This window comes from Felis catus, chromosome C1 (assembly GCF_018350175.1).
Source record: "Felis catus isolate Fca126 chromosome C1, F.catus_Fca126_mat1.0, whole genome shotgun sequence".
Lineage (NCBI taxonomy): Eukaryota > Metazoa > Chordata > Mammalia > Carnivora > Felidae > Felis > Felis catus.
This window is the reverse complement of record NC_058375.1, coordinates 159,071,612-159,086,364: the sequence shown is the minus strand read 5'-3', so window position 1 is coordinate 159,086,364 and position 14,753 is coordinate 159,071,612. Positions and strand designations below refer to the sequence as shown.

Genomic DNA, 14,753 nt, shown 5'->3' with positions numbered 1-14,753 from the left:
CATTATTGGTGTTTTTATTATTCATGTCTAGGAGTTCTTTATGTATCAAGGAGATTAGTGGGTGTATTATAATAAAAAACATACACTGGGTCTTTGTCTCTGGTTCCTGGCAAGAGTTCCTAAGACCCTTGGAACTTCTTGAATCATAGGGACAACAGGATCATCTTCTGTTATTTGCAAACAAGTCTCTTTCAATCAAACCTAACTGCTAACCAGGTGGTTCCAAGTAGGGACCAAGACAGCTTCACGATAGATGCTGGTCACCAGAAAGACCAAATACATGATTAGAGAGTGGGAACTTCTAGCCTCATCATCCCAACTTCTAGGGAATGCAGAGGGGCTAGAGATCGACTGAGACATAAAAACTCAAAGAGCAAGATTCACAGAGTTTCTGGTATAAACACTTTGAGATGCTGGGAGGGGACATGCCCAGAGAAGGCAGGGAAGCTTTGTACCACCCCTCTCCCCTGTATCTTGCCCTGCGCAATCTCTTCCATTTGGCTGTTCCTGAGTTGTATCCTTATAGTAAGCCAGTAAATTTTGTTAATGTTTACTTATTTTTGAGAGAGAGAGAGAGAGAGAGAGAGAGAGAGAGAGCGCCGCAGGGAGCAGGGGAAGGGCAGAGAGCGAGGGAGACAGGATCCCAAGCAGGCTCTGTGCTGCCAGCCCTGAGATGTGAGGCTCTAACCCATGAACCATGAGATCACGACCTGAGCTGAAGCTGGACGCTTAAACAACTGAGCCACCCACGTGCCCCAATAAGCCAATACATTTAAGTAAAGTGTTTTCCTGAGTTCTATGAGATGTTCTAGTGAATTATCAGACCTGAGGGTGGTTGTGGGAATCCCTGAATTTGCAGGCTGGGCAGAGTGTAGGTAGCTTGGGAATCCCTTTTGGTGGCTGGAGTCTTAAACAGGGGCAGTCTTTGGGGCTGAGCCCTAATGCTGCGGGGTCTGTACTAACTCTGAGAGGTATCAGAATTTAATGGAATTGAGTTGTTGGACATCCAGTTACCGTGGGAGAATTGAAGACCTGGTTGGTGTTGGAAAAGACAACATTTGGTGTTAGAAACGACAACAGTGTGGGGCAACTTCTCAACTTGGAAAATACATGTATCTCTCTCCATTTACTTCCACTCTATGAAATCTATGGATATTTCACATGTCTGTGGGAAATGCAAGAATTTAGAGAAGCCAAGTTTCTAACCTATAGTGAATCCATGTACTCTATTTTGTAACTTGCACTGTTACAGTTTCATCTATTCCTCAACGAATCCAAAGCTGAGACTTCACAGGTCTCAGGAGATTTACACACAGTAATTCTCTCACAAAATCTTCTCACCAATTTAGGTTACTTACATTTCAAACAGACTAAAGACACAAAGGAAAATATACATATTGAAAGTAAAGGAAGGGTCAAAGGTTGGATATGTCACCACTGTGAGTCAAAGGTCCAGAAAGGGAAGCTGTATGGGTGAGCTTTGTGTTTAACCAGCATTGAGTTTAAAATCTGTTCAGTCTTTACCAAATCTATCATAATTTCTCAGCAGCTAAATGATGTGGTGCATGGTCCCCGTCAACCCATGTACAACACAAAAAGGTCTGAACCACGAAAATTCTGAGACCTTAATAGGAAGGAATTTCATATATGTCATTCTACATTCTGTTTTTATTACAATTGTTGCTATGTAATCAGGTTTGTGTCGACTCTATGCTCTCACATTCATATTAGAAACATTCTTATTAGATTTTATCAGGGAAAATGAGTGCTCATGATGTGAATGTTTCACGTTACAGAAAAGAATTTTCACGTTCTCCTGCCGCTGTAGCTTCTATCACTGTTCCTGTTCCAGTGAGCTACTCTTTCATTTCCTATTTCCTTGAATCAGCACCAGCAACCAGAATGGAGTTTTCAGGAAGACATAAGAGCTGCAGAGGAAGACAGAACACACCCTACTGTGTGACTTGGCAGGACGGGGAGTTCTTACCTGGTCTCTGCTGAAAGTAACCATACACTGGTAAGCAGCATCTGCTGATGCAAATATGTGGGGCGGATTGGAGGCACGTTTCACCCCATGATAAAGTCTGGAAAACTGAAGAAAAAAATAAGTAGTTTAAAGAAAACTTCTAATGCTCCAGTACTTGTTGCCTGTGAAACCAAGACTTTGTCACTTAGTAGGGGAACTGCAGCATCAGAAAGGCTGCAGAGCACAGGCTCTTGAGTCTGCAGGCCTCCGTTCAAAACCCAGTTCTGCACTGACTAGTTTCATGAACTCCTGTAAGGGAGTTGACTTCGCAGTGCTAAGTCTCTTCTTCTGCCAAACAGGGTGAATAATAGTGCCCATCTCACAGGATTATGAGAAGTGAGATAAGCCAGTGCCTGGCCTATAGCAAGCACTAAATGAATGTTAGCTATTATTGTTATATCTTGCTCTAAAGTTACCCCCAAAATGCAAGAACTCCATCTGTGATGCACTGTTATCTGCAGTGTGGGTTATACACCACTAAAAGCGGCATAATTTTATTTTCGCTTTTCCCTTCTTTTTATTTTCCCTTGTGGTTTTTAATTTCCTCTTAAGAAGCAACATGCTCTCAAAGCACCCCTTACCTGCGGGGAGTATATGCTTAGATTCTGGAAGGGGTTTAAGGCAATTAAGATGTCTCCAACATATGTGTAAATCAGCAAGTCCACATAACGCTTTTGCAACTGATGAATAATTGTATCCTAAGAAGAGGATAAATGGTATTGAAGGTAAATATTATTTCCAACCAGGAGAGAGTTCTAATAATAACAACAAATTTATTCTTACAAGAAAGTTTTTTCACTCAATTTAAATCAAATTTATTCTTACAAGAAAGTTTTTTAGTCAATTTAAATCATAAGAGAACGCTCCTCTTCGTGAAGAACAAACAACTATTTGACTTAAGAGTTAAACTGGACTTTTTCTAAAACAAAATAATTTCCAGTGATGTGATAGATCATTTAGGCTTACAATATAAAGAGCTTTATTGGAAAAAATCCAAATCCTTTCCTTTTCATCGTTTTGGACATTTGGGGAACTAAAAATGAACACAACATAGGATCATAGTCACAGTAACCAAATGCTCCCCGAGCTCCACCCCAAGGCTATACAAACAATTAAATTTTCAAGTGACCTTAGGAAAACATGGTCGACAAGAAAAAGGTCAGACCATTCACATGAAACAAATGTCATCGGTGAGATTGCCTACTAAATATTTAGTACCTCGTCCAGAACCTCTAAATTGACCAAATCATCCTCAAGGCAGTATTTTTCAGCATCTTCCACATGATAGGGTCTTCTGGTGTGCATTCTTTCATGTCTAGAAATTTATCCAGAGAATATTAGCATTAATAGAGTAAAAAGCATAGCAGAACATAGGCGACAAGAATGGTTCATTCATGGTCTTATCAGATATGTTCAGAGACGTCAGAGGTGGGGACAGGAAGAGCAAGTCTAGTCCAGCTCCCCACGCTGTAGGGCCCCCTCCCCATTGCTGTACAGCTATCAGGAGTAAGGTGAGCTCCAGACCTCAAGCCTCCCTTCTACCACGGTGAGGAACATTTCCAAATGGGCCCATCTAATCCTTATATTAGCTTTTCTTAAATGCCAACTACAGCCTTTCCAGAAATAAGTATCTCCTCCTGTTTTTCCTATTCACCGTCAGGTACACAGTTCTCACCACGGTACTTCCCTTGAGGTCCCCTCATGCCATCCACCAGCATCAACCCCCACTTTTTGAGACATATTTGAAACTGCAGAAAACTTGAGAGAATAATATAGTAAATATCTATGAATCAAAAATGTTTACATTTTATCTTATTTATTTGAAATCCCTTTGTTACCCATGTTTCATCCCATTCTCCCTTCCAGAATGACTACTCTTTGGTGGGTAACCTTCCAGTCTATTTTTAAATATTGGTCATACATATGAGCAATATACATTTTCTATATGTTAATTATAAAAATGATATACTGTAGGTTTCATTCTGGAAACTTGGTTTTTTCCACTCAACATTATGATTTTCTAAACTATGTATATATGTATATACAGACATGTACATTATTTCAGTCACTTTAATCACTGGGTAATATTACATCATATGAATACATACCAATTTATTTACCCAGTTCTATGATGATCAACACTTAGGTTGATTCCAATTTTTTCCTATTAGAAACAAAGCGGCACTCAGTATCATTATATGTATCCCCTTGTCTAAATATGCTAGACTTTTCTCTTAAGGGGCATTACTCCACAGGCATTTAAGAAACTTGGTTGGCAATCAATACCAATCCCCTTTGGCATACCAAAATATAGTTCTTTAAGGTATAAAATTATTTCAAGTCACAGTACGCCTTCCCATAATTCCCTTCATAAAGGGATCACTACTCAATGTGGTGTAGGGGGAAAGCATCAGCTTAGAAGTTAAAAGCTCTGGATCCTAATTTCAGGGTTCTGAGGAGTGTGTTGTGGTTCACTCAATAATCCCCTTAATTAATGGCCAGCATCTCAGTGTTCTTCATCTATAAATAGAATCTCTCATGACTGGTCTATCTATCTCTCGGCGGGGGGGGGGGGGGGGTGGGCTGTGAAAACGATATAGTCATTGATACAGAAATGCAAAAAAAGTTGAAAAAAGTTACCAAGCACTATTCTTACAACCTTATCAAAATCTGGAATCAACAATTTGCACAAGTCTACATATTACTTGGAATACCAATAACTAAAAAAAATCACATGAAAATGCCTCCCAGGTACTATCATTTCAGCAGCAGAGAAGCATCACTGCACGGTACTTCACCAGCACCTTTTATGCTCACCATCGTCACAGCTTCATAGGATACAGTGTTATTTTGCCAGGTCCCAGAAGCCAGCTTTACTGAACATTTTACCCTAAGTACCATGTGGGCGTCCTAGCATCCTACTGTACACTTTGTCCCTTGCTACATGCATTTCACAGAAGTAGGGAAAAAGGAAGAAGCAAACTCAACACCTCTACATATTGAATCTTGGCTTTATAAATACAATTGAAATGGGCAAACATTGACTTTTTTTTCCTTCTTTCTGCCTATTAAATTAAATTTTACTTCCCAATTCCCAGCATTGGCAGACTTGAAGAAAGGGTGTCTGATGCATGCATGGTATTAGTCGTTTCCAGTGCTAGAACCAGTCTTGCTGCTAATTCACAGAGAGATTCAAAACATATGAAGCGTAAATTTACTTAATACAATCAAATTTATAACCTAAGAATTTTAAAAATTATTAAACAGAAGCATTTATTCATCTGTGTCCTAACATATTAGTGATGTCAAAGAGAAATCAGATTGAATTGAAATACAAATTTTTACTAAAACTCAGAGGCTGCTTCTAGCTAGCCACCTCGCTAAATAAAACGGTAGGAGGATGCATATATCTGGCCAAATCCTCTCCACATAAAACCTAAGCATTTTTTCCCTTGAAGTTCATCATGAAATGAAATATCAAAATACCCTTTTTATAAAATAATTCTTGTCATATTAAATTCAGCTAGTTTATCTCCTTCCTAAATCCGTATCTTGCAGTTGTATGAAACAGACTAAGAGTTTATTCTATACATCTTCAACAAAGAAAATCAGGAATTAAAAAATCATCCACAGCTCTGGTTCCAGTCAAGATGGAGTAAGCACTCTCCACTGTGCCTCCCTCCTGAATGTGGCTCAATACCCTGGACAGAGTGCATGTGACTCTGAAAAGTGAATGGTAACAGGCAGACTGGGAAATCAGAATCTGAAATACCACTGAATCAATGGCAGGTTTCCCAGGGATTATTTTTCCTCCAGTAACTCCTGACCTGAACTTAAAAGCAGCCTGAACTACAGACAGGGATGTCAAGCTTCATGCTAGATGACATTTTTACAGCAACCAAATATGGAAATACTGACAAAACCTCACGTGCAACATCACAAATAAACTCTAGAGAAAGTTGTGACTTTCAAGGTGAACATGTACATTGCAATACCACCAGGATCGAAGCTGTTATCTTTTGAGCCCTGTCTATATGCCAATCTATCTATCACAAATTTAATCTCCAGGAAACATGGAGATGCTGTCTGCAAATCGGGGTTTCTCACAAAAATTTTCCCCTTATTATATTTTATAAACAACTTTTAAAATATGTTACCTGCTGTGATTAGCCATGTATCACCTCTTCCCATGCTTGTTGGCCATCAAATTCCTTAGACAATATTTGCTTCCAAAATCGAAGCTGGCAATCTAGAAACTGATGTTGATGCAAGGTATTTCCACTCTATCAAGACCACTTCACTTTCTCAACCAGTGAAGAAAAATATCTGATATCCCTAGCTCTGCCTTCCCCAACTAGCATTCTGAAACTGCCAACTGCTTCATTTTCCTGCTTTGGCTATGGGGTTTGGAGGGTCTACTGAAGAGAAAAAATTATTCCAGTTTTTATTTGTTTTTAAAAAATTATCTTAGACTTTACATATACTCATAGAAAGTATTATGTTGTTTAATATTTGTCTATTTTTAGTTGAAATTAACCAGAATAATTTGGCTTAAATTTTTTAATTTTCTTTCAATGATTTGTCACCAGTAACTACCAGCTTAAATTTCCTTTAAATTCACATGCTCCATCTAGTGCCTTACTTGAGAATAGCATCTATTATCAATTTTTGCTGAAGAATTCCCTGTTTAATGTGAAAATTACAAATTTCCAACTACAAGGTACTTGGATTGAATGTTCCAAAGTTCAGAAGAATGGACAGATACATGGATAGATGAATAGCAAAAGGCATTCTATTAAATCAAGGGTGTAAGTTTTTAATGACTTAAAAGGCATTTTTTAAAATGCTTATTTTTGAGAGAGGGAGAGAAAGGCAGCGTGCAAGCAAGGGAGGGGAAGAGAGAGAGAGAGACACAGGATCTGAAACAGGCTCCAGGCTCTGAGCTGTCAGCACAGAGCCTGATATGGGGCTGGAACTCAAACTCATGAGCCATGAGATCATAACCTGAGCCGAAGTTGGACACTTAACCGACTGAGCCATCCAGGTGCCCCGACTCAAAAGACATTTTCAAATCCCAGCAAAGTCCATACTGCTTTTCACTAGATTCTTATTTGTTTTTATGAGGCTCTAAGTATGTTAGCTGCCAAGCCTGGCTCCCTAGATAAAGGGAGTTTGTGGGGCGGGGGGGCGGGGGGGGGGGTTAAAACTTAGAAAGGAAGAAACTCAAAGCTCTGGCTTGGGCTGATTCTTGGAGTTTGGGGTTGGTGGGAGATAGTGGATGGTGAGTAGGACTGACCTTAGGTTTCAGGGATCAGGAAAAGGAGGAACTGGTGTCAGAATTCTTGGCTGAAGTAAGGTGGGAATGAGGGCAGGTCTGAAACATCAAGTCCAAGGCAATGGGTGGAGAGTAAGAAATGGATCTGAAGAGTGGGTAGAAAGGCAGAGGCTAAGAGTTCCTGTAAGACAAGGTTCAGCATAGATGAGGCAGAGGAAGGAGAATGCTTTGGAATGTCTCAGGCCCAGTCCATGAGTGAGAAAGAAGCTGTAAAGGGTACCAAGCTAATTCAGATACTGGGGGTATTATTCTCTTGGAATAAATCCCTGAAGTACTTCTGCCTTCACTATAGTTTCATCTCTATGCCTCACCATTATGGTTAAAATCATTTGTGTGTGAGAGTGCTTTTTAATATCTCATCACTGGGCTACAGACTTCTTTGTTCAAGCTGCTGGCCCTAAGAAAGATATTGACAAATATTATGTATTTTGTCCAAAAGCGATTCTCTTCCTATCCATCAACTATACCCATAGAAGCAGGTAGGTCAAAACAGGGCCACAGGAGCCTCACAAAAATGTGGCAGGATGAATTCTTCTCTTGTTCTATGATGAAGAACAAAGCATTAGGAAGCCCTCTGAGGCAAAGTCAGGATGAGAAAGAAAGAAAATTTTTCAGCCTAATAATTACAAGAGATATGCCAGTGAGAGAGGTTAAATGTTGCACTGAGAAATGCTTGATGGTATTTTGGACAGTCAAGTAGTGACAGGTCCATTGTGAAGGATGCCTCTGCTTAGCTCTTCCACACTCAGGATCAGAGCCCTCTCCTTTATCCAAGAGTAGATGGGAAGAAATGGAGAATGACTAACCCTCCCATTAGATTCCAGATACAAAAGGAAATAAAATCTGTTGAAGGTGGAGAAAAAAGGGGTAGAGAAGAGAAGGAGTAAGAAAAAAGGTCTAGGCTCAAAGGTGGTAGTCCTCAAAATTCTAAGGCAAAGGATTCTATGGCCATGGACAGAGCTCAGGGACAAACTGACAAGTTGGAATAGCTCAGAGGAATCTGAGAGATCAGAGGAACTCCCTTATCACCACATTCAATGGATTCCATCCGTATAGTGAGGAAAATGTTACTCAGAACTGGAGAAAGAGCACTGTTTTATTTCTTCAAAATCATTATTTACATTTCAATATACCCTTTGATAACAGAGATGATGAAAGAGAAACTTATTTGACTATAACTATATAATTATGGGCCTAGAAGGAGAAAAACAACGGCAGGCCATCTAGGTGTGATGCCATTTTACTAAGAGTCAAATATGGATGGAGATACCACCTAGAGAACTCTAACTACATGTGCTCTATCTTGACCTAGAACTTAAGTTTATATCTACCAAACATCACAATAAACAGATTAAAAAATAGAATTGTTTGGGTGGAAATCACTATAATATCTCCCTGTTTTTTCATCTAAGCATGGTTTTGGCCAGAATTCCAATAAATCAGCAACTTATTATCAATCATATTAAACAGAATTTGATACACCCACCTACCCTAGGCAGCAAGAATCAGTGACAACAGTAGAAAATTCAATATTATTCATTCAGTTATAGACCTATAGATAGATAGCAGATACTCATTATATCAGAATGCTCTTACCTCTTATGCATTTAGATAATGCATTTACCTCTTAGCATTTATTTGATATCTGTTAGGAGGACAGGAAGATCTTTAACCTTCTATGTATCAAGCACCTTCAGCACTTGATAAAGTAATCATTTAAAAGTCATTCATTAACACAGGAGTCCAGGAACTCATCAGTGTACGCAATATGGTGGATGTGGATGAGTGTGTGTATGTGTGCACGCGCACATGCATGTTTGCAGGTAAAAGAGGAAGTCAATGAACAAGGCTTACTGGGGAAGGCTAGACAGTTAAGCAGTGAGAAATCTGTTTTTAAAGGTCACTGCTGCAGGTTGAAAAGAAAATCAGAAAAGCTGAGGCCATTGTTTTAATCAGCCCCAGGCAAATTGCAAGGGTAGAATAAAAATCCATTTAACAGAGCAGAAAACAACCAGCAACTTAATTCCCCTACCAAATAATACTTAGACTAGACCCCTGGCATTTGAGGGCTTAACATTTGTGGTTTCAGCGAGTCCCAAGTCACCCGCAGGGGAAAGACACACTGGATCTTGTAATTGTACTAAGGGCTGCAGTTGAGCCCATAATGGGAGGTTGGAAGGCAGGAGGGAGTCACAGCATAGGCAACCCAGCACCTTTACTGCCTCCACTCACATTCCAGACACTGGTTTTGCTCTTCTCCCACTAACTCCTGTGAAGTAATTAAACAAACACGTTTTCATGTCTGTTTCTCTGAACTTTAATAGTGACATAACATGCCGATGATGTTGATGAAATCAGGGATTTATAAAACTGGTTTGGGGGAAGAGTCCTTTTGAAGGTCAAGGCAATGGAAGCTGATGTAAAGGAAATGGCCAAATTGTTTAAAAGCATCCCTGACAATTACGTGTAAAAAAAAAAAAAAAAAAAAAAAAAAATGTAGCGCCTAACTATTGTTCACTGGATTTTAGGGCTTTTTAACCTCCTCTGAGAGAGTAAGCCTTGTCTTCATAACTACTCTACTGAACCTGAATCAAACATATGCTATGGCAAAATTACAAACTACCAGAAAAACTTAAATTCCAACAGTTACACTCATACACTGTAGTCAGCATTAGGAAATAGTATCAAATCTCAACACAATGCCGCTTCTCCACAGTTGCTTCACAGACACAATGTGAAAGGGGAATGGATCACAGCCTAGCTTTCCACACAACTGTACCACTCAGAAGAGCTAGAATGCTTAGATCCAGGAGAGGGGAGATGGGGCCTTACCATCCAAGCCCTTCTTCGTGTACAGTGTGGCTCCTGCTCTATAGTGAATAAGCTCCCATGATTCCTAGCCTTGTTCTTGAACACTTAATTATCTCAACAGAACTGAAGTGGACCACTGCCCATCATGCTCCTGCCCCAGCTCCACTTTCCAGCCACTCACTGTGAAAAGGTAGTGGAAGGGGCATCTTCCCTGCTCCCCTCTGTATTTCCCAACCACACTTATCCCTAACCAATCTTTCCCTTTTAAAATTCACACGTGTATCATTTCCTCCAACAACTGACCCCCCAATCTCCTTTCTATCTCTGCTCTTTGGTTCCCCCCATCCCCCACCAATCACTTTGTTAATTCTTCCCACATACTGACCTCAGGGTTCCTCAACTTGTCAATAACTTTTATTTCTAACTCCACCAAGTTTGTCCACAAGTTCAGCCATGGCTAGTTCCCAGTTATTTCTCAAAAGTTCCCAAGATCTCAGCTCTACAATCCCTTGCTCACCATCCACTCACTGAATCTGTTCTTCATCTGCATTGTAACTGTCAGTCTCCTGACCTAGACCAGACCTCAAGAGTTAAAAAGCTACTCTGGCTTCACTTTCTTCCAAATCCCAAAAAGACCCCCAGGATACTCATCTTAACTCCCTTGCTCCCTTGTCCACCCATCATGTTCATCTAAGACAGTCTCCAGTCTGATGACCTGGGTATATATCTCTTTTCTCTACTTCTCCTGCTTGTTGCTAAGAAGCTAGAGATAATAGATAGGAAGGGCAGTGGTGGTGATGGTACATTTTTGAAGAGGTTCTGGTGCCAAGTGCTCTCCTGAATGCTCTACATGCATTATCTTAAATAGTGATTAACTTCACTACAATGGAATGCTATTCAGTTAAGTTCCTCGTGGGTTTTCTGTGCTATTGAGCAATCATCATGTCCATCTTTAATAAACCCTTTATCATATTCCTCCTAGTGGCTATTTCAGAGAGTTAACATTTTCCTGGAGTCTAACAGTCTGCTCCCAACTTTGAGATCACCTTAATCTTTTTTGAAAGATAAAGAAAATTCAACATGAGTTTCCTCATAGGACCCTCTCTTCTTACCCCCATCCTGCCCCTCAAACTTTCTGGATATCTTCATCTAACCTTTCTGTGTCTTTCCCAACTTTGAGGTTCTTCCTAAGGTCAACTTTCCTCTTGGGCCTTTGTTTCCACTTCCTCTTGCTTCCTCTATTACTGTCTCTCTCTTTATTTTCAATGTCTCCCTCTATATAAGATCCTCCCCTTCATCTGTTCAAGTTTCCCCCATCCTTTAAAAACCTGCCTTCTTCCCCTCAAACTTTCAATTTCTCTCTCCCCTGGAGAAAATACTAAAGTTGACAGAACATTCCCTGCCTTTGCAGGAATAGTAAGACATTTTTCCCTGCAGGCTGTTAGGTCTCATTTCTCTGCATTAGCTTTCAAAACTAAACAAGTTATGTCCAGCTCGAAGATCCAGGACCATCTGGAATACTGCAGAATCCTACTCTGGACAGAAAGCTGGAAGTTTTGTATAATTTCTGGAAGTACCTGGCATTGCATTTGGTAGAACAGGAAGAGGAAGAAACTTTCTTTACCAGTCTCTGTCTCTTAGTGTCTTCCAATTTCTATTGGATTGCAGTCTGAACCAGGGCAGAGAGGCAGCCTAATTTGGGTAGACCCTGTGACACTTCTTTCTCCGCCCCCCCCCCCCCCCCCCCCCCGCCTGATCTCTCTCATCCAATCCACCACAAAGTCCTGACAATACCATCTTCTTCGTATCCTCTGTTATTTGCAATTGCCACAACCTGCAACTTTGTCTCTCTGGCTCCTGCCTTGCCCAGCTCCTCCATTCTCGACATTGCAATCAGAATGATCTTCCTGGAGCACATGCCTGCTTGAAAACCTTCAGGGGCTTTTGAGTGACTAAGGAACAAATCGAAGCTCCTTAGCCCATCATGACCTGCTTCCTGCCTGCCTTGTTTCTCTCTCCCCCTGTTCTATGCCAGGCTCCAGTAATGCTAACTAATTGTTCATCAAATTCCTTAAACTCTCCCGAGTCTCTGTGCCTTTGCCCTCTGCTGACTGCTCATTATTCCCTTCTACCTAAAATAATCTCAATCCCAACTCCTCTGTTTGTTCTACAGGACACTCCAAGGATCATCTTCCCACCAGGTCCAGGGGTCTTTTCTTCCCAGGTGTTCCAGGAAGTACCTCAACATCCAGGTACTTTTCATGTTGAGCTGTTCTTGTCTGATTCTTGTCTGTTTCACACACTGGACTATTAGCTCTTTATCAGGAACTGTATCTAATTTGCCTTTGTAGTCCCTCTGTTCAGCAGAGGGCCTGACACATGCACACATATAAATGTCTTTTGAATGAATAAATGAATAAATTAGATTTTAAATGAGATAAAACTGGTATTTTTAACGTTCAGTAGCTCAGTACTATTTATTTTCGTGATGTCATGTGATAAGTAGAGATGAGTTTGCGCAAGTTAAGTCCAAGAGGTAGTTAGTGTTACACAGAAATGAAGACCTTTGAATCAAATAGACCCTGTATACTACTGCTGCTACTGCTAACACTGTGAGAGCTCACTCTGTACTAAGAGCTGTTCTTTTTATGTACTGACTCACTTAACCCTCAAATGAACCCCCATCTTATAGATGAAGAAACCTCAGAACAGAACAATTTAACAACCTGAACCTAAGTGGCTGAGCTGGGATTCAAACCTGGCAGAGCCACCACACTGGGTGACCGTAATTGTGAAGAATGATAAGCTGGGTATCTGTTTCACTCATCTTTGCACTCACCTCAAATTTTCTGCTTTCCCCACCTTACCTTGTAAACTCACAACTTTAAATATACTGAATTACCAGCATCAAACGATATTTGAGAGTTTTTCTGGGTGGGCTTGAAAAACACCTAGGTAGCCAACCCCTGCCAGCTGCTAAAAGGAGGTAACAGTGTGGGACAGATGGTAAGTTAAGTGTCAATGACAGGCATTGTGTTTCCTTTAGAATTAATTTTCCTACCTCTTAATAAGAAAGTTGCTGCTTACAGTTTTGATTCCTATTTATGAGGCTGTGGAGTTTCTTTTTTTAAGTTTATTTACTTATTTTTAAAGTAATCTCCACACCCAACATGGGGCTCAAAGTCACAACCCAGAGATCAAGAGTCACACACTCTACTGACAGAGCCAGCCAGGCATCTGTGATTGTGGTTTTTTTTTTTTTTTAATGACTTTCAAAGAAATACAAACTCGTGAGTGAAACTAAAGATGCTGTGAGAAGCCTTTGCTACCAGATTTTTGGTAGCAAAGAAGTTAACAAAGATCAAGAGAAATTAGAGGAAGCAGGTGAGAGAGACTGGAGCCTGATTCTCTACGGTAAAAGAAGGGAAGTCTTTAAAAAGAGAACACACGTCTGGACTGGCACAGTCAGGCTCATGTGAAAAGCTGAGTAACGTTGCAACTTCAGTATCAGAACTTGTTCTGCAGCAGGTTTCAAACAGAGAGAAAAGGAGGGAAGGCCTGATTCAACTTAGAGCCTTTAAGTGCTGGGTTTGTTTTTTTGCTTCATCTGTTTATTTGATTTCATCCTCATGTTTGGTGCTAGCGCTGTGTGTGCTGTGGGGACAGGGGTGGTTTTGGGGCAGTGGTTGGTTTATAGGAACAAAAGCAGGGAAGAAAAGGGATTTAGTTCCCTGGGGCTTAAACGCAAGTTCCTACTGCTTCAAAAACGCACCAAGTCACAAGAATTTCTCTATCCCGTAGGCAAGCCATAGAAACACAAATGACAGTGGAAAAGGGGAAAGAAAGTGTAGGAAAAAATTTGTTTTGAGCTACCCAAAGGGAACTTGGTGGTGGAAGGGAAAATCAGCAAGGTATAGTCACCTTGAAACCATGCCTCCAGCTCCAAGGGTTCTGATGCTTTTTGATTTGTAAACAGTGCTCTCTGCAGAATACATGAATATTTCCAGAACTTGTGACTACTACTTTATTTTCTTCACCTCCAGTCCTCTGAATGTTCTCTTAATAATAATGGATTAGAGCTTATCTACATCCTGGCCAGTTTTATAAAACCAAATAATTGCTGAGCTGGGAAGCAGGTTTATTTGCATTTTAAAAATTTTTGTTAAAGAGAAATTCTGCCACCCTCTGGACAGAAACCAAAGATCTGTTTCTTAGAGACCACCATGGACTACCATTTGAAGCAACTGTCCCTGAAAATACACATTTATTTCTTAAAATCTACACTTTAGGAAAAGGAGGGCAGGGAGGGAGAATCACTGTTGTTTTGGATAGCACAGACATCGCCTATGGGGGGGAAAAATCATTTAAAAATACTAAATTGCCCCTAAGGAATTTTTAACTAAAGAACAGGGTCTCAGAGCACATTAGAGAAAAATCCTCCCGTGTTTAATTTGCAATCTTCCCAAAATCGCTTTACAGCCTACATTTCTGCTTTCTAATCAGCAATGGCCAAGTAAAGATCTCTCGCACGATCTCAGCTATGGCTGCTTTCATACAGCTACCTTTATTGATTAAAAAGAA

General features: G+C 40.3%; 1 protein-coding gene and 1 long non-coding RNA gene across 9 annotated transcripts in view; one reads left to right on the top strand and one right to left on the bottom strand.

Moving 5' to 3' along the window:
• MYO3B (myosin IIIB) overlaps positions 1 to 14,753 on the bottom strand; it is a 475,983-nt gene that overhangs the window by 224,726 nt on the left and 236,504 nt on the right. For all 8 annotated transcript variants that reach the window (XM_045033929.1, XM_045033933.1, XM_045033932.1 and 5 more), the window contains 3 exons: positions 3,245 to 3,341; positions 2,608 to 2,724; positions 1,988 to 2,092 (listed from right to left, as the gene is read on the bottom strand). In XM_045033929.1, coding sequence (XP_044889864.1) covers positions 1,988 to 2,092; positions 2,608 to 2,724; positions 3,245 to 3,341 — 319 coding nt within the window. The remainder of the gene's footprint in view (positions 1 to 1,987; positions 2,093 to 2,607; positions 2,725 to 3,244; positions 3,342 to 14,753) is intronic.
• LOC111561868 lies at positions 1,692 to 12,610 on the top strand. Its single transcript, XR_002744829.2, has 3 exons — positions 1,692 to 2,017; positions 10,294 to 10,362; positions 12,346 to 12,610. It is a non-coding gene; the product is annotated as an uncharacterized LOC111561868 (long non-coding RNA).